Source organism: Sapajus apella, unplaced genomic scaffold, assembly GCF_009761245.1.
Source record: "Sapajus apella isolate SASKATOON/1434 unplaced genomic scaffold, GSC_monkey_1.0 scaffold11, whole genome shotgun sequence".
Classification (NCBI taxonomy): domain Eukaryota; kingdom Metazoa; phylum Chordata; class Mammalia; order Primates; family Cebidae; genus Sapajus; species Sapajus apella.
In genome coordinates, this window is record NW_022436951.1 from 7,837,278 (window position 1) to 7,860,627 (window position 23,350).

The 23,350-nt window shown below is 38.7% G+C and overlaps 2 protein-coding genes across 2 annotated transcripts; one reads left to right on the forward strand and one right to left on the reverse strand.

The window, feature by feature from the left end:
- Positions 1-5,332: 5,332 nt before the first annotated feature.
- BRIX1 (biogenesis of ribosomes BRX1) lies at positions 5,333-14,714 on the reverse strand. Its single transcript, XM_032278986.1, has 10 exons — positions 14,525-14,714; positions 12,054-12,165; positions 10,696-10,739; positions 8,313-8,383; positions 8,103-8,152; positions 7,923-7,996; positions 7,715-7,765; positions 7,484-7,585; positions 6,032-6,160; positions 5,333-5,787 (listed from the first exon to the last, which is right to left on the reverse strand). Exons 1-10 carry the CDS (start codon positions 14,681-14,683, stop codon positions 5,518-5,520), a joined length of 1,062 nt encoding a protein of 353 aa, XP_032134877.1. The 5' UTR covers positions 14,684-14,714; the 3' UTR covers positions 5,333-5,517.
- Positions 13,693-22,543, forward strand: RAD1 (RAD1 checkpoint DNA exonuclease). Its single transcript, XM_032278987.1, has 6 exons — positions 13,693-15,010; positions 15,473-15,740; positions 16,818-16,926; positions 18,262-18,520; positions 20,714-20,812; positions 21,422-22,543. Exons 2-6 carry the CDS (start codon positions 15,543-15,545, stop codon positions 21,603-21,605), a joined length of 849 nt encoding a protein of 282 aa, XP_032134878.1. The 5' UTR covers positions 13,693-15,010; positions 15,473-15,542; the 3' UTR covers positions 21,606-22,543.
- The last annotated feature ends 807 nt before the right edge of the window (positions 22,544-23,350 follow it).

Consider the following 23,350-nt stretch of genomic DNA (forward strand, 5'->3'; position numbering starts at 1 on the left):
GGAGGAAGGTGGAGCCTAGTCCGGGTGAGAGGCGGGGTCGCGCAGGAGGAAGGTGGAGCCTAGTCAGGGTGAGAGGTGGGGTCGCGCGGGAGGAAGGTGGGGTCTCGGCGGGGTGAGAGGCGGGGCCCCGAGGGAGGAAGGCGGGGCCTCGGCGGGGCCGCCCCGAGGGAAGGTGCGGCCTTCGCGAAGAGAGAGGCGGGTCGCGCGGGAGGAAGTCGGGATCTTGGCGGGGAGAGAGGCGGGCCGTGCGGGAGGAAGGCGGAGCCTTGGCAGGGAGAGAGGCAGGCCGCGTGGGAAGAAGGCGGGCCTCGGCGGGGAAGCGCAGGAGGAAGGCGGGGCCTTGGGGTGAGTGGCGGGACGCGTGAGGGAGGCGGGGCCACGCTGGTGTCATTGTGAGGGGCACAGTTGGCGGTCAGTGTGAGTGGCAGCCGACCTGAGGGCTGGATGGGGAGGTAGAAGCTGCGATGGGAGAGGATTCTGGAGAATATCTGATTATACGTTCTCAATAGAGCCCGTTTTTAAAGATGAGGCGATTCAAGCTCCCAGTGGTCAAGTGATTGATTGGCGGAAGCCTCCTCAGCTAATACAATAGCAGAATTCAGTTGGACTGAATACCAGGGTTTTTATCTTTTCAGTTCTCTTCAGCTGCCACTTAAGATCTCTGGTATTGATCTTCTTGACCAATATGCATGACAAAGGACAGTAGGATTATGTAATCGGAAACGATTTAAAAGGGAAGGCGTCAACTCAGAAATAACGAAGTGGGGCGCGGTGGCTCACGCTTGTAATACCAGTACTTTGGGAGGCCGAGGTGGGCGGATCACCCACCTGTTGGGAGTTTGAGACCAGCCTGACCAACATGGAGAAACCGCATCTCCACTAAAAATACGAAAAAAAAAATAAAAATAAAAAAATAGCCGGGAATGGTGGCGCATGCCTCTAATCCTAGCTACTCGGAAGGCTGAGGCAGGAGAATCGCTTGAACCCGGGAGGCAGAGGTTGCGGTCGGCCAAGATCGCGCCATTGCACTTCAGCCTGGGCAACAAGAGGGACACTCCGTCTCAAATAAATAAATAAGTAAATAACGAAAAGCCTTACCACCAGTGTGGGTAACCCCCCATCTGGTCACCGAGGAAGGAGGGCTAAGTAGATCCCCCGCACAATTAGTGCCTGAAGAATATCTTAGTTTATAGTGTTGCTACCCCGTTATTTCCTCTATATAATCTTTTATATAATCAATCATGTATTAGTTTATAATGGGAACAATTAGTGCCTGAAGAATGTCTTACTACTCAGTTATTTCCATATATATATAAAATTATATCTTAGTTCGTAGTCGGAGGAATGCCTAGAGCAGACACGTTGCAGAGCATGATTTAAGGGAAAAAGTTATACCAGGACAAGAATCTATGGCCCAGGCGGCAACATTCCCTATCGTCAAGATACCCGCTGTATGGTAGGCTTGGAGCGAGAGCCTCTCCTCCTGAAAAAGGAGTTGCAGTACCTTGCGTCCAGTTCTTGTGGAAGACTGTCCTTAGACCGGCAATCCCACGAGCGACCGAGGGCTTAAAACCCCTCGGGTATAATCACGTCCTGGTAGCTGTATAACCTGTCAAATCTCTAGTGACTGTGCTGGCTCAGAGCATCCTCCTATAGAACTCATTGGAAGCTGCCAGCAGGTGGCGGTAGATCCTGTCAGCTCTGTCGCTACTGTGTGACTCAAAAGCATCCTCCTACAGAATTCTTTAGAAGTAGCCTGCTCTTAGATAAGAGATATTGCACACTGCACTTTTCATGGCGCATGACCCACCTCCTAGCCTAGGCGACCCAATGGGGGTGGACTCCTTGCTACACACGGCCCACCTCCTTGACTTCGTGACCTAATGGGGGTGGACCCTTTGCTTGTCGCACACGTGATTCTCTTGACCCTATCACTGTCCTTGAGATGACTTCACCCACTACCCTTTCCCCTGTCTTGTACCCAATAAATACAGATGCTCCTGGACGTTCGGGGCCTCGCCTGTCTCTGCTTGTAAGTGGCGTGGCCCCCCAGCCCAGCTGTCTTTTCCAGTCATTCTGTGTCCTGTCTCTTTACCTCTCGGATCCTGCCCCTCAGCGCAGCGATAGTGGACACCCCATGACCCTTTCGGGATGTGGCCCTGCACACCAACATGGATGAAATTGTGCTGATCTATCCATCCATCACGCTTTAATCCTAACTTTCTGGCCTCTAATCCAACCTTTCCAAGATTGGTTTAGCTTAAGAAAGCAGTTAAAGGATAGTATTTAACCAGTAGGTTTTGGTTGATCTGACTAGCTGTATTACATTGTATTACGAGATGGGAGATACAACTATTCCAAACACTTTGATAAGGTATCAAAATAATACCATAATTGTTTTTAAAATGCATTAATACACCAGTTTATTTCACTATAATGTGGAATGTTTGCATGCATCAGGTTTGAGTTGTATTTACCAGCCATGTATGGTTAGCTGCATTGCTAATATCTATTGCACAGGGCTGGGGTCCCCAAGCAGTTTAGGAAGGTTATCCTTCTTTTCCCCAATATGCTGCCCACAGTGCAACAGAAGAAACCAGCTCTAAGCTTAGCTTCATCAGGTTACTTCACACACCATGTCCAACCAACTCACTACTCACAATTCATACACTTCCCTTTTTTCCAGAGGAAGATTCTACACAGTCTGACTTAGTTGGTAAATTGGTAATGGATAGGGATTGAGAAGTCTGAATTTGGGGGAAAATGAAACCTTTCCCCTCCTGAGAACAGAATTGGGATGATGGGGGGAACAAAAATGGACAAGAAAAGTAGTTTTTTCTCCCTCCAATTTAATCTGGTTTTGGATACAACCTCTAGGAATCACCTCTTTTACCTTCTAAAGAAAGAGGGATTTTTGCCGATAGCATTGTAGAGAAAGTTTAACTATGCTGGATATAAATTTCAGTCTAAAGGAATATCTTGACCAGGCATGGTGGCTCATACCTGTAATCCCAACACTTTGGGAAGCCGAGGCAGGAGGATCCCTTCAGCCCAAGAGTTCGAGACCAGCCCGGGCAACATAGAGAGAATATCTGTCTACAGGGGAAAAAAAAAAAATTGTTTTTAAACTAGCCAAGTGTGGTGGCATGGGCCTATAGCCCGAGCTACTCAGGAGGCTGAGGCAGGAATACTTGAGCCCAGAAGTTACAGCCTGCAGTAAGCTATGACCATGCTACTGCACTACAGCCCAGGGTGACAGAGCAAGACCCTGCCTCTAATAAATAAAAGAACATCTTTTATTAAACAGGTGCCCTTTAAATGACTACAGACTTGATACATGATCCATTCCTGAGGAATTCTCAAATAATGTATCCATATAATTGTGAAAGGGAATTTGAGATATAAGGTTATCTCTATATGGAAACTTAATTCAAAATTGTGAAATTGGAAATTCCACCAAAATGCCACAATGCATATATCAAAAGTACAAGTTTGTAACTCTACTCAATAGCTTATAACCTATAATTAACTTGTTCCTGAAATGTGGGTGTTCAAAAATAAATTCTGAATATGGCTGTCTTATTTTTATCCAAGACTATATTCAACTGCCTAAATAAAATGGCCACTTTGGTTTTTTCCATTTAATCATATTTGGCCCTAGTTAGTCACATAAAAGTATTTCAGGTGAACCTCTGACCTGAATTACCTGCATAATTTAGATGACTTCAAGATTTCAAGTATCCTAATTCAGACTATTTCAAGATAAGTAGCCAATTAAACAGGAAGGCCTTAACAAAATTTTTTTTTAAAAACCATGAATATTGATCAGCCTGCCTACGGTTAAAATAATGAAGACAAAAAATTAAAATGTAAGTGAACTAGGGAAGATATCTGTAATAAACTTACTATATAAAAGCTCTTATAAAATCAGTAAAAGACAATCCTACCACAGAAAAACAAACATGATTAGTACCGTCAAAAAGGATAAACCAGTAACTAATTTTTAAAAAAGGTGTTTTTAACCTATTGACAGATTGTTTCATGCATAGTGAAATTAGTAAGGGGACAAGGAAATGAACCCTTTAACCTTTAGTGAGGATACGGTGGTGGAGGGAGCAGGCAAAAAGCCTAGTGTTCATAACCTTTAACCTAAATTCTACTTCTAGGAAACCATGAGTGTTGTATAAAAAGACATATGTAACATATGTAGATGAGTATTCACTACAAACACCTATACCAGCAAAAGAAAAACTTAAAATACTGATCATACTGATTACATAGCTATGGTACACAGAATACTATGAAGTTAGCAAGTAAACATGTAGAACACACACACAGAAAAATGATCAATGTGAAGTCAAAAAGTAGGTGATGAAACAGTGCAATTTCATTAGATCTATGTGTTATGTAGTATCAAATTTATATCTGTTCATGTCAGCAGCCACCTACCTCCATGGTCGCTGGTACTCAATCTTTTCTTTACCTGTTATTAATTTACCCATAAGATCTTAAGTCCAGTGCCCCTTATACAATAAGCAGTTTCTCTTTTATGTGGGGAGAAATTCAAATGTTCTGGTATTCCCTCTAACCAACTTTCCTATTTTTTTCTCCTTTTACTATTAGGTTTTTAAATAAGCAATCTATACACACTGCTTCTAAAATAAATACGTAATCTGGCCAGGTGCAGTGGCTTACACCTGTAATCCCAACACTTTGGGAGGCTGAGGTGGGCGGGTCACTGAGGTCAGGAATTCGAGACCAGCCTGACCAACATGGAGAAACCCAGTCTTTACTAAAAACAAAAATGAGCTGGGCATGGTGATGCATGCCTGTAATCCCAACTACTCAGGAGGCTGAGGCAGGAGAATCGCTTGAACCTGGGAGGCAGAGGTTGCAGTGAGCTGAGATTGCGCCACTACACTCCAGACTGGGTGACAGAGCAAGACTCCATCTCAAAATACATACACACATACATAATGTGTAATTTATAAAATGCTTTCAAGACAGGCATTAACTCATTTAATTCTCAAAACCCAAATATTTTCATGTACTTTTTTGAAGTGAGAAAAGATCAGAGGTTGGCTCTTCCATGGCTTCATTAACTAGTGACTCAGAGTAAACTTCAGTGAGATGCTTTTCTTTCTACCAGTCTACTCCTGCTTTACCATCGACAACCTATGCTCTCAGAGTACTGAATGCTTTGTTTTACAAATAATATAACCTAATGTCTGCATTTCAGCTCTGCTAAATCAAAAATTCTAACCCAAGAGAAAAGGCACGCCTTAACTGTGCTAAATTTTTAGCAATACAAACTTTAAAAAGAAATCAGAAATTAACTGATGAATTCTGATGATGTTTTATTTAGAAGCAGATAATCACTGATTTTAAGATTTTAATTTTTCTTTCTTTTAAATGCCACACTAATTAGACATAAGTAATACTGGATAATAAAAGTATTTACACACTGAATACAAAATAAATATAAAATAACTGAAAACAAATCAAGTTTTCGTTGACTTATTTTGTTTTCCCTCTGTCCATCCTCTGTTTCATTTTTCTTTGCCTTTTGTAAATCCGTTTCTTTCGTGCTTTCAAATCAACTTTTGGCTCTGGCTTTACCCACTGTATTTCTATTGGTTTCTCCTCAGCTGGCGTAACAAAAACATCTGCAGTGGGATCGTGTGGAAGAAGAGTCTTTAGTTCTTTCTTTCTCAGTTTCTGCACATCTTTCACTTGCTGTTTCTCTTTGTATTTTGCAGCTGTGATGGATCTTATGACACGCCGATGCTAGGAAAAAAAGATTAGATGCTTTTGAATAAAAATAAACATTTTATATAAGGCAAAGACTTTCAGTTACGAACCTTACATCCCTTTACCTAGTGTCATAAAAAAAGGGGAGTGATTTGCAAGTCTCTAGGCAGCAAAAACCAAATTCAGTTTCACAGGTAATAAAACAGTAATAACTTCACAGAATCACTTTGGCAAAAGGGCTCTGGTACATTGAAGACTACTGAACAACACAACAGCTTACCATGTTTGGTGACTGGTAGTGAGGGTTTTCATATAAAGTTGGTCCTCCAAAACTTCCCTGGAAAATCTTTATGAGATTTAAGACAAAACGAGGTCCTATTTCTACAAGAGCAGCATCTTCTTCTATAATCTTTAATAAAAAGAAAACATTTCATTTTGGTTTGGATATATTATTCCTAAAAGGTATACTAGCTATAATCTCATTATAAATGTGCCTGAAAGAATTGGTAATCCATAAAATCAAGGCGGGGTGAAACCTGGTAAATGCCAAATCATCAATATTTTCTGAAATCTATTAGTACTTATAGGAAGTTGTCACGGAAAAATTTTTGTGTGTGTTTTTAAAATTGAGTAATTAGATTTTGGTTCACATCTTGTTTCTCACAATGCATATATTCTTAAAAAACTGTGGTTAAATAAGATTTTAAAATAGTAACCACTATTAACAAAATGTATTAAAGCACATTATGGGAGAACTCTTGAAACTTAATCCCTAAATTCGTAAATCTCTTTCAACTTAGATTAAAATTATATGTAGTCAAATTTATTTAATAGTTACTGATTATGGAATTAAAAGGCAACTTCTGAACAACAAATATTTATGTTATCTATTGTTTCAGACATGTCTGCCCTCAGAGGTTAAGAGGATGTGTTCAACTCACATGCCAGGTATCCAATATAAAATGTGCAGAACAGAGCTCAGTTATGTCAGATGCTGTCTAACATTTTGTTCTTGCTGTTCTCTTCCACCTCTTCATCTTTCTGCAGACTTACCCTGCCAAACTCCTGCTTCAAGATTTCTAGAATCACCTCTTCTCCTGAATGAGTCACTGTATGACTCATCATCTAAAGTTCCGACTGAATGGCTTCTACAGCAATTACATTTTGCTAGGTTTTAACCCTTCAGGTTATTTTTAAGCTTTTAGAGAGAAACTTCTATTTTACTGTGTCCTTTATAGCACTTCACACAAATTAGGAACCCAATTATCTCATGGATCTTCAAGCTATTCCCTTTCAATAAAGTGAATTATATAATGATTGTTAGGAAATCCATACTCTATATCAACTAACAGTCATGAATAGGAGTAGGAAGAGATCACTTAAGACACAAAACAGTTCAACTGCAAATATTGAATTAAAAAAAAAAGATGCAATACATAGTTACTTGCAGCAATCTCTGTAGGGAAAAGGAAGTTATTTAAAACAAAAGGATTATTTGCATTTTTTGTGTTTGTAAACCCTATATATCCTTATCTGAAAGTTTAATTAAAACTTGACCAGACACAGTGGCTCACACCTATAATCCTACCTATTCTAGATGCGGAGGAGGGATGATCGCTTGAGGCCAGGAGGTTCAAGACCAACCTAGGCAACATAACAATACTCTGTCTCTAAAAAAAAAAAAATTAATTCTATTTTAAAAAAGTATAATTAAAAATTAAGTAAAGCTTACCTGAAAGTTCCGAAACCATATCCTATTATCCAAAATGGTGAAAGTAAACACATGGTCCACGAATGGTTGGCTTTTGGGATGATACCGTGGGGTACTAAAGATCTAGTAAAAAAAAGTATATGTTAGTTCCTTATTCCAAAATATATCACGTATATTTTGGATAGCTAAGGAAAAGTTCAAAGAAGATGCTCACTTATACTACTAAAGATACTTTTTAGAAAAGATATTTACCTGAATTATGAGTTCTTTTAACAAAGCATAATGTGGTAATTCATCGAAAGCCTATAAAAGTAAAATAAGCATATTATTTGACAACAGTAGAGTGCCTTGTTTAAAACTGTTTGCTCATTTGTTTCTATGTTAACTAAACTGAATTACACAACTATACAATCATGCCGGATAAGAAAATTAGACCTCATACACTGAGTGAGAAACTTACCGGGTCAAAAGATAAAAGGGGCCGAGAGCCTTTCAAACAGTTTCCAGTCATCTTTAGTTCAGCAAGGGTATGAACTAAAAAAATTACAACAAAAACAGAAATAGTTATAACTTTTGCACAACTCTTCCAAAAGACCATTTTTAATTTTCGCATCTAAAAAATTTTATTGAGTCAACTTACTATTTTGAACTAGGAATTTAGCAGATGGTCCATGAGGTGAATTTGAAAGCCTGAAAGATATGGAGGAAGCTTTTTCAGTGAATTAGCGAATGCAGTCAATGCTTACCACCTATTCACCATTAAAAAAATGCCAGAATATGCTTATAATATGCATATATTTTCTTTATCCAATAAAATGAGTTTAGCCAAAATCTTAATACATTCTCTTACCACATATAGAGATCCTGTTTTTTCTTAGCTTCAAAATAGATGCATTTATTACAGTTTTTCATTTCACAAACCTAAATGAAGCAAAGTATAGGAAAATGAAGTAGATAATATAAATGAGAACTAAAGTAATTAGATGTGATTAATACCATCTAGATTCCCTCAAAAATATCTAACTAGGTTAATAGGCTACAAAGGCCTAAACATTTATTCCTTCATAGAAGGAAGCTTTAAAGTTCCTCTGAGGTATTCTACCCAAGGTAAACTAGATGCTCTGCCCATCTCTTGGGTGAAAGTATCTATCATATTTTTGGGCCTAGTATCTAAAATGGTCTCACTTCTGATTACTGGGAACCTCTTCTGCCCATCCATGTACAAACTACAAAGACTGAAAATAGTTGCCCTAGGGATAAGGCATACCACAATTAATCTTCTTATGCTAATCCTTCATAATCAATCTTCTTAGCCGATCTTATGAAAATCCAGATCCTTATAGAACTAAAAACATCCTTTTTAAAGATTATTTAGATTTTTAACTTTTTAGCTTTTTGATTTTAAGATCACAAAACTTAAGCTGTTCTTCATTTATACTACCATTTCTGGTGATTTGGTTCTATAAAATCACTAAGAGCTTGGGTAAAACGTCTATATAAAACCTATTTCAAATTAAACTTCAATGTCCTGAAGGTTTACAAAAGTCACACTTGAGAAATATACAAAAACATTACAGGAGTGAAGTCTTTTATTGCTATAGTATTCATAAACTCTAAATAATATAATACTCATGAACTCCATATTTCAGACTTTAAACCTAACAACTTACGGCTGGATGAGGTGGCTCATGGCCGTACTCCCAGCACTTAGGGAGGCTGAGGCAGGTAAACTGCCTAAGCTCAGGAGCTGGAGACCAGCCTGGGTAATAAGGCAAAGCCCTGTCTCTACTAAAAATACAAAAAGTTAACTGGGCATAATGGCATGTGCCTGTAGTCCCAGCTACTAGGGAGTCTGAGGCAGGAGAATTACTTCAACCCAGGAGGCAGAGGTTGCAGTGAGCTGAGATCACACCACTTCACTCAAGCCTGGGTGGCACAGTGACACTGTCTCCAAAAAAATTTAAAACAAACAAATAAACCCTAACAACTTAAAAAAGAATCTGGCCGGGCACGGTGGCTCAAGCCTGTAATCCCAGCACTTTGGGAGGCCGAGGCGGGTGGATCACAAGGTCAAGAGATCGAGATCAAGACCATCCTGGTCAACATGGTGAAACCCCGTCTCTACTAAAACTACAAAAAATTAGCTGGGCATGGTGGCACATGCCTGTAGTCCCAGGTACTCAGGAGGCTGAGGCAGGAGAATTGCCTGAACCCAGGAGGCGGAGGTTGCGGCGAGCCGAGATTGCGCCATTGCACTTCAGCCTGGCTAACAAGAGCGAAACTCCGTCTCCAAAAAAAAAAAAAAAAAAAAAAAGAATCTTAGGTCCAATGCTTTTGTTTCTTACTTGTCTTAGATAAACATAAAAATGGGAAGTTTGTGCCACTTCTGGGTCTTTGTAGTTGCCATTTTCTCTATATTAAGTTAAACATCATCCCTTTGAAAATGTTTTTCCGCTCTAGACTGAGCTGTCGAAAACCTATAACCTGCTTTATTTCTCCTATCTTTACTTGAAATTATAAACCTTGTTTATGGCCTGTCTCCATTTGAATGTAAGTTCCGTAATGACAGGAACATTGCTCTGTTAAACAGTTTTTATAGCACATAGAATAGTGTGATATTATAGCAGAGGTTCTAAAGTTTGTGCTCTAAAGAATGCTAATAGTGAAAAAACGATCTTAATTCTTCTAAGTTTTGAAAATTTTGCTTTAAAATGTAAATTTATGTGCTGTGCTTCTAGAGCTTAAAAAAAATACGTAAGTGTAATATATTTAAAAAAACTTTGAAAATGTAACCTATTCCTAGTTTGTAATAGCTTAAGTGCCAATTCCACATGAATCACTTTTAATACTGGCAAAATGCGTTTTACCATGTGGGTTTTCATATATATATGTTTAATGGACTTTTTATTTTACTTTACATATGTTGACTGATAATTTTTTGAGTATCTACTCGAGATGTGGCATAATACTAGACACTACGGGATTAAAAAATGAGATACAATCATTGTCCTGAGGAAATTTCAATATGCTTGTTCAAACAAGACAAACAGAAATGTGTGAAGCACTAAACTGTGAGATATAAAAATTTGAAAGACCAGTTATTGAAGAGATAATAAAATGTGTCTGAACAGCTTTTACAAAACAATTTTTAAAGTCACTGAATAACTTATTTTTGAAATAAGCAATTGTTAGTGTTTCTAAAATATTTTATTGCAATTACTTTCCAAAATTACCTCGTTAATCACAAATAGCTTATCCTTACGATCCATTTTAGTATCTAGAAAAAAAAAGAAAAAGCAAGTAAATTAAAAGTGAATTCAAAGTTACTTCAATCAAATCCCATATGCTATCTAGAAACTGTTTTTACACTCTTTAGTTAAAAGGAGATTTTTATCATTAATTTTCAAAACAAAACCTGAAAACAATCACTTTAAAAATCTTGGTTCTTTGTAACTGTAGAGAAAATAAGTAAAAAAAAATAGTCTGCAAGAATTATATAGTTTCAGCAGTGTTTCTCAGTCTTTAGGTATTCTAGGAAACCTTTTAAAAAATGGAAAAATTCTCACAAACCAAAGACTACGTTAAAGGAAACCAGTTTCACTGAAAATATCTTTCACTTTTTAATCACAGGTGTCAAAGAAAACTGACTCTCCATGTAACAAACCTGCACATATACTCCCTGAATTTAAAAATTAAAAAAACAAAAAAACAAACAAAAAAACAAAGCACCTCTCAACATAAGCACAACAGCCATGTGAGGGCGTGGCCACTCCACTGTTATAAACTTTTTATTTTTTTTTAAGACGGGGTCTTGCTCATCGCCCATGCTGAAGTGTAGTGGCATGATCATGGCTCATGGCAGCCATGACCTCCTGGTTCAAGTAATCCTCCTGCTTTAGACTCCTGAGTAGCTGGGGCTGTAGGTGGGTGGCCTCCACACCTGGCTACTTTACTTTTTTCATTTTTTTATTTTGTAGATACAGGGTTTCACCAGGTTGCCCAGGATGGTCTGGAATCCTGAATTTAAGTGTTCCACCCACCTCGGCCTCCCAAAATGCTGAGATTACAGGCAATGAGTCACCATGCCCGGCCATACTGTTTGTGCCTGTAAAATAACCCATTGCTTAAAAATAAATAAATAACTTGGCATTTAGAAATAGGCTCTGACTTCAACTTAAAAGGTGCTTCAAATTCTATCCGACATCCATTTTTCAATAAAAAAGTTTAAAAATAAATAAATAAATAAAGGCTTAAAACGTAATACACGGTACTCCTGAATCATTTAGGACAAACTATCCCACCTATGTCATGATCTTTAGGAGCATTACAATAAAGGCATTCCTGGACCTTCAAGAAATGTTTCAACAATATTAGGATATCTGTTTTTAAAAGTAAAGAAACTACTTAATGAAGTCTAAAGAATTTCTAACAAAATGTTAACTGGAAAAATTGTGGCACTTGAAAGGATAAAAGGTACTGTGTTTTTTTTACTGAAAAGACTGAACAAATGAAGAATATATAAAATAAATATAAACATATAAATAGGTAAGTTTATAGATAGAAATTTCTAAAGTATATGATATAAAGGTACCTGCTTTAGAATGAGGCATCAACCTTCTCAAGTCCTGCATTAAATGTCTTGTTCTGAAATTTATTCCTCTGGAAGAAAAGATGAGAATTCGTTCCTTATTTTTCCACTTGCCCTAAAGAAAGAGAAAATGTTAAAAGATTTTAAAATATCATATTGAACTGACCTTGTTTTTGAGAGAGGGTCTCACGCTGTTGCCCAGGCTGAAGTGCTGTGCTGCAGGCTCACAGCTCACTGCAGTTTCACATTCCTGGGCTCAAGTTATCCTCCCACCTCAGCATCCGCAGTAGCTGCAGATTACAGGCATGTCCCATCATGCCCAGCTAATTTTATTTTTTTGTAAAGACGGGGTCTCCCTGTGTTGCCCAGGCTGGTCCCCAACTGCTGGGCTCAAGCAGCTTGGCCTCCAAAGTGCTGGGATTATAGGTGAGGGCCACCACACCTGGCCCTGTTTTTTAAGAGCTTCCAGGTAGCAAGTCAAACCATCCTGACTCTTTTAATTTCATCTCTCAGCAACATTCACTGACCACATCTGCCACCCAGAAATGCCCTCCTTGGTTTCTGTCTTGTTTTTCATCTTCAGTTTCTCCAATTTCCTAACCCTTAAGGCTCTTGCTTAGCCCTCTCTTTTCTGTGCTCTCTATGGCAGGTCTCATAATAACTTCCCACAACGTTAATTGTTGTCCACTCTACAGAAAGGAACTCTCTCTAGCCCTAATAATTCAAGTATTTCATTAACACCTCAAACTCAACTCTACAATACTAAACATTATCTTAGACCTTAAATCTGGTGTATTTCCTTGCTATTTCATTTTCTTTCTTTTCCTTTTTTTTGGATGCTGTCACTTCAGTCCCTCAGGCTTTGAATCTTCGATTTGCCCTTTTTCTCCCATATCATCATAAGCACTATAAAATGCTATCAATTTCTCTTTTCAACAATTCTTAATCCTTTCTTATTCACACTGCACTTATTTAGTGTCTTATATTAACCACAAAACTCCTAAATGACTAACCATCCCAGAGGTGAGCTCCTCCAATAGATATAGCTGACTAGCTTTTTCAACAGCTTACTTTTTAAAGTAATACTTCTATCACATCCTTACTTCGCAGTTTTCTAAACAAAGTCTGAAATACATAGCTTTGACACTGAATTGTAAAATAAATTTTCATTTTTACATCATTATTGCCCTAAATGAAGCCTAATGCAATCCAATCTGGTTCTATTTTTTACATTTTTCAGCATTTCCCTATTTCAAAGTCTTTCATCAGTTCTTTTTTCTCTCCCTTAGAGTGTTCCCTCTCATTTTTGAATGTCAAAATTCTACTGTTCCCCTGATATGCAGCTTAAAGGCTAAATCTAAATCCTTCAAGATTCTTTATCTTATTATACTAGGGTAAAAGTAATCTCAATCTCCTGCATTTCCACAGAATGTATTTAAAGTGTGGCTCAGATTATAGAAACTAGCGCCTTAATTGAAGAGAGCACTAACATTTATTGAAAGTGTACAAGTCCAGCTTATTTTTCATAAAAAGTAAATAATCCCCCGCCGCCCCCCACCCCCACCTGATCTGCAGGTCAGAAAAGAGCACAGAATGTTGCTATTAATAACGATCCTAGAATTTACACTTAACTTTCATTTCTCAGAGCTCATCATCACACCACATGAAGTCATTTACTTATCACCTACTCCCTACTAGAGTACTATGCTAAGTGAGGAGGACAGAGAAATTAATGTCAAAGATAATCCTTGTCTCCACAGTATACTGTGTAGCTTAAGAATAGTTCTTAGTTGAATGAAAGTTAACTGAAACAACTGGTGTGCACTTCTTTTGAATAAAAACCATCAACTTCTTTCACTTAAGTTTCCTCCTGAACTCCAACATTTCAGGAGGAAGAGGTCACTTTCTAGTCACCTTTGCAATCTTTGCCAAAGGGTGCCTAACTTGGAACAATGCATGGCACATTCAGTGTCTGTTGAATACAAGTAAAGCTCAAAGTATCTGGACTATCTTTCATTATCTCTTGAGTTAAAGACCTGGTTAACAACTCACAGTCCCAAGGGCAACAACTTTTTAAAGGCTCACCTAACAAGCTTCAGGATCCCTGCCTGAGTAGCTGACTTCGGCAGTATATGGGAATACTAATCACCGGAAGAAATACTCAATAGCGAGAAATAACCAAGGAAAAGCACTACCCTCCAAAAAAAAATTGAACTACTAGGAAGACAACGCTGGATCTGAGCACCCTGTCAGTCGCTTCCGCGTGGGCCGACTAAGGTTCTAAAACTCGCCGCCTCCAGGAGGGCGGCCACGTGCACAAAAATTAGCTGTAAACTCCGTGCCCAGTCTGGCCGGGAGAATTGCTAAAACCGACCTACCGTTAACACCCTAGCTACTCGAAAACTAGCAGAGCTGTAATCAAGTAACCCCAGAAAAGACGCACAGAGCCGACGCTGCAGGTGTAACCCTTCTACCTTGCAAACGGGGCCTGGGATCCGGTTTCTCTCTTCTTCCTCCACCTCCTCTGCAGTGGCGCGAGGCTTAGCTGGCGGTTTGGCATCTTTTTCGTTTCTTTTTGGCTTCTTCGCCTGAACTGCCAAGCCTCCACGCCGTTTCCTCTTGGTTGCTGCCATCTTGTCTAGCCTCCTGCGCTCTTGGCCTTCTTTCCGGTGTGGCCGCTCGCTCCTTTTTCCGATCTCTATGGTTCGGCGGCTCTAAGCGCTCGGTTCAGCGATAGTCCTCCAGCTCTGTGGTGCCTGCCTGTTTCCGGTCTTGAAGGCGCTGCATGCTTGGCTCTCTAGGCTGCATTCAGCTCTGTGGTGACGGTGGCTGAGGTGGAGGGCCGAGCTGAAAAGTGTAGGGACCCGCTTCCCTTCCTCCGCGGTTTTTCTGAGCCGTCTTGCTACCTCTCAGGGACTTTGCCAGGAAGGGCTCTCGGGCGTCCAGACCCCACTGCAAAGGTAGGGTGTCAGGACTGAGAGTAGTAAGTGATGCTGTCCAGCGGGCGAGCTGATGAATGAGTTTGTCTGGGTCTCTTGGGGGATCTTCTGGGCACTCCGAGCCCTCCCCCCATCGCCTGTTGCGCTGGAGGCGAGGCTTGTGGCGCGGGCGACACAAAAGTGACTCAGTGCGGGTTCGTAGCTCCTGTTTGGCCGGGATAAGCTGGCCCCAAGCGGAGATACCGTGTCAGTTGCGTGTCTTCATTCTTCACAACTTTTCAAGTTATTGTCCCCTTACGGAGATGAGGAAACCGTAGCTTAGATAATTTTCTCCCAGAGTTACAAAGACAGTTAAGTGGCATTGGTGGGGTTCGGCCTTGTCAGTCAAGTTCAGCTGCCCAGCCCCCTTCCATTTCTCAGCGCAGGTGGAGCTCGCCAGACCTCGCCAGCCCTGATGGGAGTTTTATTGTCCAATCCCTTCAGGTATTTGGCGATCCGCGGGAGCAGGTGTTGGCCCCAGAAGCATCCCTCGGGGCCGAATGTGCAGCGGACAATGCCCCTTCTGACCCAACAGATCCAAGACGAGGATGATCAGTACAGCCTTGTGGCCAGCCTTGACAACGTTAGGAATCTCTCCACTATCTTGAAAGCTATTCATTTCCGAGAACATGCCACGTGTTTTGCAACTAAAAATGGAATCAAAGTAACAGTGGAAAATGCAAAGTGTGTGCAAGCAAATGCTTTTATTCAGGTATGGAAATAGGCGCCTTTAAGCCTGTGCCATAGATATTCTAAATGCAATTTAATGAAATCTGAAGGTTTTAGTAGACAATAAATATAGTCAATAGTCGTAAATAAATAATATATGAATAAATAACTTTATCGTCTTAAGTCAGAGAACAAAACATCATTACTTGAATTTTTTTTCTCTCCTGATAACAAATTCTTTTTCCATCTTGTTTTGCAGAGATAATGGTTAGTAACGACTAAAAAGCTAGACTATTGGCTAGGCACTCCTCTTAGTATTTAATTTATTTAATCTTAACAATAGTCCTGTAAGGTAGGTTCTCTTATTATTCCCATTTTGTATATGTGGAAACGAGGCACAATTTACGTGATTTGCCAGCAGCCCCACAGCTGTTAAGTGGCTGAATTGGGATAAGAACCCTGAACATTTGTTTCCAGAATATATGCTCTTTACCACTGCGATACTACCACCTTGCTATTACTAAAGAGTATTTTTTCCTTTTACTGGCTGTAATAGAATTTTTATTCTTCCAAAGTAATATTTGTATGGTTAAGATAGGATTGCAAATTCAACTAAGCATTTTTTAACACCTAAGTGCACAGCATGACCTCAGGGATAGAAAGGTAAATAAGACATGGTTCTTGTCCTCATGCAGGGCATGATATAGTGGTTCACACCTGTATTCCCTGCTGCTCAGAAGGCTGAGGCAGAGGTGGGAAGATCGCTCCAGCCTGGGCAACCATAGTGAGACCCCCATATCAATAAAAAATAATAAAAGTTGAAACTGATACTGCTCATGCATTACCAAGTCATTTGTGTATTTTCCAAGTGACCTTAGCAGTAGTGATAGGCACAAAAATGAGACAAGGGATAGTCACAGAGGGATAGTTTTAGATCCAGGAATGGAGATGAGGATGCTTCACAAGGATGTCTCTAAGATGTTTTGATTGCTAATGAGAAATTATTCTCATGGGATTAGCACAGTATTGTATTTTTTAAACATATAAAGTGAAATCTAGGACCTTATATGTTAGTTTTCATTCTTTTATGTAACCATTTTCATTTTTACTTTTTTCATAGGCTGGAATATTTCAGGAGTTTAAAGTTCAGGAAGAATCTGTTACGTTTCGAATTAATTTAACTGTCCTTTTAGACTGTTTATCTATTTTTGGATCAAGTCCTATGCCAGGTAAACTATTATCAGTAGAAGGACATAAAAGTGTGATATACAATGGTCAGAAAAATTCAGGAAGTTATTTGGAATATAAACATTTGTTCAGAAAGTTATTGCCAATTCATTTTTCATTGGCAACAGTCATGGGTTCTAACTTTTCCCAATGTTAATTGCAAGTGTGTTTAATAGTTCTTTTCATTTGTAAAAGTATTTACATTCTTCTTTTTTTAATTTACAAGGCTTTGAGGGATTTTAAATTTGAACTGGACAAAAGAATACTTTGGGCATGTCTTAAATATCTTTAACATTGTGAAATGTAATTGCTTCTTTTCCCTAACTTGTCCAGAATTACTCAGCTAGTTAACGGCAGGGAAAAACAGAAGCCAGCTCTACTGACTCCTAGTTTGTACTGTGTTCAAAATTTGTTTCTTTCAAGCCATATTTTATAAGTTATGTCTATTTTGCCAAATGATTTTCTTTAAAACATACATTTTTTTCTTAAGGGAATTATTTTTAAGAATGGTGAAATTCAGTTGCTCTGGATCTAAAACTGTAAGGAATCCCCAGAAGAATGATTTTATTTCATAGGAAAGCAACCTGGAGATTAGGAAAAATTCAATATAGTTCTCCAGAAAAATGTATTTTAATTTTCTACCGACAATTCCACTGTTATTAACTATACATTTTCTAATACAGTATTCTCCAGCTGGTTTTTCATAAAAGAATCTGTCATCTTCCATTCCTCACTGTGGCTCTCCATGCAGTAAGGAGGAGTTTGAATATCCTGTCACTTTCCTCCTTCCCTGAATGGTTTGCAGTGTTAAAATTTACACCACTATTAACAACCCTCTTTTTGTCTCAATTTGATTTTGAAATTTGAGGAAATACAAAGAATATCTGAGTTGGAAAAGTTGGAAGAATCCCTATAAGAGTGAATACACTGACATTACAGTACACATAGCAGTCCACTGTTAACATATTGAACCTTCAAGAAATAGCATACTCTGTTCTGCAGCAATTTGGTTACTTGCTGTGTTGATCCATGTAGATTCTCTATCCTGAAATTTTATGTATATAAAATCAAGCTATTTCTGAGGTATTTATGACAACCTGAAAATGATACCAGAGAGTTATGTTACATTTTGTTCTGGTTCCCAATTGTCTTGTATGTTTGGAATTGTCTACACACAACTGTCATCAGAGAAGATGTAATCCCTTTTTATGAGGAAATACATATATGCAAGAAATTGAGTGGAATGAATTATTCTTGAGAAATTTTATATCATTTTGAGGAGAAGCTGAACCCAGAGCTATAAAGCTAAGGCCAAGTATGATTTCTTTCCATTGCAGGGACTTTAACTGCTCTTCGGATGTGTTACCAAGGTTATGGTTACCCTTTGATGCTGTTCCTAGAAGAAGGAGGTGTGGTGACAGTCTGCAAAATCAATACGCAGGAACCTGAGGAGACCCTGGACTTTGACTTCTGCAGCACCAATGTTATTAATAAAATTATTCTGCAGTCAGAGGGGCTCCGTGAAGCATTTTCTGAATTGGATATGACGAGTGAAGTCTTACAAATTACGATGTCTCCTGACAAGCCTTATTTCAGGTACTTGAGAGCAGTGCAGTTATAGTTCATGGGGTCTGTACTCCATCTTCCCTCTAGACATTTGCTTAGGATGCAAAATTTTTATTATCCACATTTTTAGAGCTTTCACAACTTTAAACAGCTTGTACTCTTACTCATAATTTTATGGATCAAGCAACTTAAGACCCAGAAAGATTAACTCACTATTTCATATTTAGATGGTGTTGGCATCTAGATGAGAAGCCCAGTCCCCTAATTTCTAAACTAGTGGTGTTTTCATTATACTACTACTTACTGTCATATATCAGGTTACATCGTGAGGAAAATCGGGTTTAAGTGTTTGGAAAGGGTGTTTGTATTATATGGTATCTTTTTCAGGTTAGTTCAGGATGCAGAACATGTTTTCTACACGTGGTTCATTCACTCACTAAGTATCTGTTGATCACCTACCATGTGCTTATTCATCTTATTGAACATTGTGGGAAGAACAACTTAAAATTAAGGTGAAGCCAAGATATGTGAAACAGCAAACCATTAAGTACCAAGATAGTACACAGAGATCCCTGGGAAACACTGAAAAAAGATCTAGCAAAGATAGCTCAATGCTCACTTCCAAAGGGAGGGCAGTTTTCAGCAGGAAGATGATGTCAAAAAAGCTGCTTCTGATACTTTAACACAAGTCTCTTTCCAGGATTAGACTCAGTTTAGACATTCTAGCAAGAGGATCTAAATATTCTCTTTTGAAATATTTCAGAATATTAAATAAAGGCACTAAATACATATGGAATAAAAGGTATAAAGTATTCTTTTTGTAACTACTTTAGAAAAATTATAGGCCCAGCTGGGTGCGGTGGGTCACACCTGTAATCCCAGCACTTTGGGAGGCCAAGGTGGGTGGATCACTTGAGGTCAGGAGTTCAAGACCAGCCTGGCCAACATGGTGAGACCCTGTATCTACTGAAAATAGAAAAATTAGCTGAGTGTGGTGGCTGGTGCCTGTAATTCCAGCTACTCAGGAGGCTGAAGCGGGAGAATCACTTGAATCCAGGAGACAAAGGTTGCAGTGAGCCGAAATTGCACCACTGCACTCCAGCCTAGGTGACAGAGCAAGACTCTCAAAAAAAAAAAAGAAAAGAAAAAGAATTACAGGTCCTTCTCATGACTTTGGGCAGTTAAAAATTTGGCTCATGGTCTGACAAAGTATTAACCAAAATGGAAATTGGAAACCCTACTTTAGCAGTGGATGAAGTGAAAAATTCAGGTACTTAAACAATATTTCAGAGGATCTCTTTCTCAGTGATCTCTCTCAGCCTGGGTAACTAGATGGGTCATGGTATCTTTCATCTCCAAGATAGGAAACAATTTGGTGGTAGGGACTTTGGAGTTGAAATTTTTTTTCTTGATATGTTAAATTTTAAGTACCTGTGACACTAGGGAATAGCTCAATATATGGTTATGGTGCTCAGGAGATCCATCTAGACTGGGAATTTAGATTTGGGAACCATCATCATGGCTGGGCATAGATGAGATGGGTCAGAGAGAGCAATTATATTAGAAAGAAAAGATGGACCCGGGGAAAAACAGCACCTGGAAGATGGAGGGTAGAAATGGAGCTTAGGGAAAACCAACACCTGGGTCATATCACTATGCTCATGTAATACTTAGCAACTGCAGGAAGTGCTCCAGTCTAGCAGATGAAATCAGCGCATTAACATTTATAAGTTGTTTACACATAACTTCTGGTATTATCTAGTGAGGAAAACCATGAAATAACCTTAAGAGCAATCTAAGATACAGAAAAGCTGTAACTGCTTGGTATAGGATTGGGAACAGAACCTAAGGTTTGCAGTTAACTTAGATCAAGGTCATCCATCAGTCCTCTATTCTCTCTCCTATTATGTATTTCTGACTTAAGGATGAGGAAAATCTACTTTCAGAATAGGATTAGGGTAATGAAATTAAAGCTGTGCCCTGCCCTTTTCCTTTTACAATTAATTTTCTTCAAAGTTGTTGATTAGTTGCTGGTCGCCCTGAACTCCCACAGCATCCTGTGGGAGCTTTATTATAGTACTTGTTATCCTGTATTGTAACCATTTGTGTACATGTCTGTTTCACCCACTAGTATGAATTTCTTAAGGAAGTGTTTAGCTTATTTGGATCTTAATGTGGTTTATTTCTGGACCAATGAATAAATTAAGTAATCATTTTCTATAGGTTATCTACTTTTGGAAATGCAGGAAGCTCCCACCTTGACTATCCCAAAGATTCTGATTTGATGGAAGCATTTCATTGTAATCAGACCCAAGTCAACAGGTCAGTCCTTAATATAGAGGTTGCCATTGGTGATAAAGATGAGGCTAAATACCAGATTTCTGTTAAATAAAAACACTCAGATGGGCACAGTGGCTCACACCTGTAATCCCAGCACTTTGGGAGGCCAAGGGGGGACGGATCACCTGAGGTCAGGAGTTCAAGACCAACGTGACCAATAATATGGTGAAACCCTGTGTCTACTAAAAATACAAAAATTAGCTGGGCATGGTGGGGTGGCGGATACCTGTAGTCCCAGCTACTCGGGAGGCTGAGACAGGAGACTTGCTTGAACCTGGGAGGTAGAGGTTGCAATGAGCCGAGATCATATGGGCAACAGAGTGAGACTCCATTTCAAAAAAAAAAAAAAAAAACCCACTTTGTCTGTTAATAAAAATGGACAGCATTTTATAAACGTGAACAGTAGAGTGCTGGACTTATTAGGGGATGTAGGATGCTAACAGTGGATGAATTTTAAAAAAAGAGAAAATATTAGCAAATTGGGTAAGTACTTGATTTTATTCTTAGATTTGCTACTTTTTGTCCTTTACTTGGAGCTCTGAGCAATGTTAACTGTGTTGATATAACAGCTTTTTATTTATTCTTCTACAGATACAAGATTTCCTTACTGAAACCCTCTACAAAGGCATTAGTCCTATCTTGTAAGGTATCTATTCGGACAGATAACAGAGGCTTCCTTTCATTGCAGTATATGATTAGAAATGAAGATGGACAAATATGTTTTGTAGAATATTACTGCTGCCCTGATGAAGAAGTTCCTGAATCTGAATCTTGAATATGACAATTCATTGATACTTATGTGTACATAAATGAAGTTCTTATTCTGAGTACAATACTCTTTATAATTTCATATTGGATTTTCTATAGAGAAGAAGCATGGGGAAGATAGGAGCAAGGTTGTGTACCCCAATCATTACTATGTGTTTTGTAAATAGCTTGTAGAGGGCACGTAAATAAATGTTTTCATGTAGTCATAGATTATTCAGGACTCCCCTGTAGTTCTTTCTGAATTCATGAGAATAATTGTGAGCCATGAGAAATAATGTTTTATTTCATTAGAACTTTCCAAGAATCTAAAGACTGAAAGTTTGATGCAGATACCTAAAATATTCTTTTATTTATTTACTATTAGAATAAGGAAAGGCATATGGGCATTGCTTCTTAGTTTGACTTCTAGAGACTAGATCTTAAAGCAGTGGTTCTCAAAGTATTGTGCCTGCTCCAACATCAGAACTGACTGCAAACTTGTAGCAAACTCTGGGGAGGAAGCCAGCATTCTGTATTTTAAAAGGCTTCCCTCAGGAGATGCTGTTGCATGCTAAATTTTGGGAACCACTGTTTTAAAGGAAACTTTAAAAAAAAAAAATTGAAGTGATTGCTTTTACATGTCATTTCCTTGCAAATGTTCTGAAGTTGCATCACCAAACAAGTCTGAAAAATTCTTTATGTGATTCATTTTTATAGTAGACTTTTGAAGAGATCTATGAATGGGATATAAAACAGTTTTCAGAGTTACAGGTTTTCTTCTTGTTCTCAAAACTGTTCACTGCAGTAAGTACTTATTAGATACTTTGCATTTGCCTCTGAGTTTCTTGACAAATCAAGGTGTAAAAACACAGTTATAAGGGATTTTGTACTTTTCTGGTAGTTGTCACTAAAATAATTTTTGTGGCATATAAATATTTTTATATTTGATAAAATACAACACTAAAATTATCTGACTTATTTTCTAGTAGAAAAAAAGTACATGAGTAAAGTGAAGCTTCTGTCTTTGTTACTGTACCAGGTGACAACAGCTCAGTGTCTCTCCACAGACAGACACTATTAGCCTTTTGGGTGGGACAGTTCTTTAGGATAAAAAACTGTCATCCCATTGCAGGATTCACTTAGCCTTTCTGACCCTTACCCACTGATGGTCATTGTGACCACTACCTCCCCCCAAATAAAAGTGTGCCAAACTATTCATTGTTGAGAACTGTTCAATGACACTCACCAAAATTTGAGGATATACTGGAATGCCTACCTTAAAATAGGTCACATAGCATTAGAGCAAATTGGTTTGGAGAGTATTGCACGGTGTGCTGCAAGGAGGCCGCTCCAGTGCAATGGCAGGCACTGCTTCCCAGGCACATGGACAGCGCTGGGAGGTGGCCACGGTCAGCACCTGACAACTAGTAAATCTCTCAATCTCAGCATGCCTAGCAACTACAAAAAAAGTTGGAATTTCATAAAATATATGTATTCAAGTGGGAAACAGATGAATTTACTAAATGTTGTCAAAATATTTTTTGTTGAGATGAACACCAAGAACAGAACAAACCTAAAACATACTTAATATCTAATCAGTCAACATTCGAAGGACCATTAAATGTGAAATAGCATAGTTATTTTTTGTCTTTTGTTCACTAGTGTGAACAAAGAACAGTGTCTAATATAATTGGTATTTAGTAACTTTGTTAGATGAAAGAATCTCCAATTTCAGATTTTCTGTTAGCATCTTATTAGTCACTATTTAATTCT

What these genes read in the sequence shown, in the direction of transcription:
- BRIX1 (XM_032278986.1), bottom strand. Translation starts at nt 14,683, where the DNA reads ATGGCAGCAACCAAGAGGAAACGGCGTGGAGGCTTGGCAGTTCAGGCG. An exon ending in AAACAGGATCTCTATATGTG is followed by an intron (nt 8,153 to 8,312) that starts GTAAGAGAATGT and finishes CATATCTTTCAG; the next exon opens with GCTTTCAAATTCACCTCATG. An exon ending in ACTACCAGTCACCAAACATG is followed by an intron (nt 5,788 to 6,031) that starts GTAAGCTGTTGT and finishes TTTTTTTCCTAG; the next exon opens with CATCGGCGTGTCATAAGATC.
- RAD1 (XM_032278987.1), top strand. Translation starts at nt 15,543, where the DNA reads ATGCCCCTTCTGACCCAACAGATCCAAGACGAGGATGATCAGTACAGC. An exon ending in TGGATCAAGTCCTATGCCAG is followed by an intron (nt 16,927 to 18,261) that starts GTAAACTATTAT and finishes TTTCCATTGCAG; the next exon opens with GGACTTTAACTGCTCTTCGG. An exon ending in AATCAGACCCAAGTCAACAG is followed by an intron (nt 20,813 to 21,421) that starts GTCAGTCCTTAA and finishes ATTCTTCTACAG; the next exon opens with ATACAAGATTTCCTTACTGA.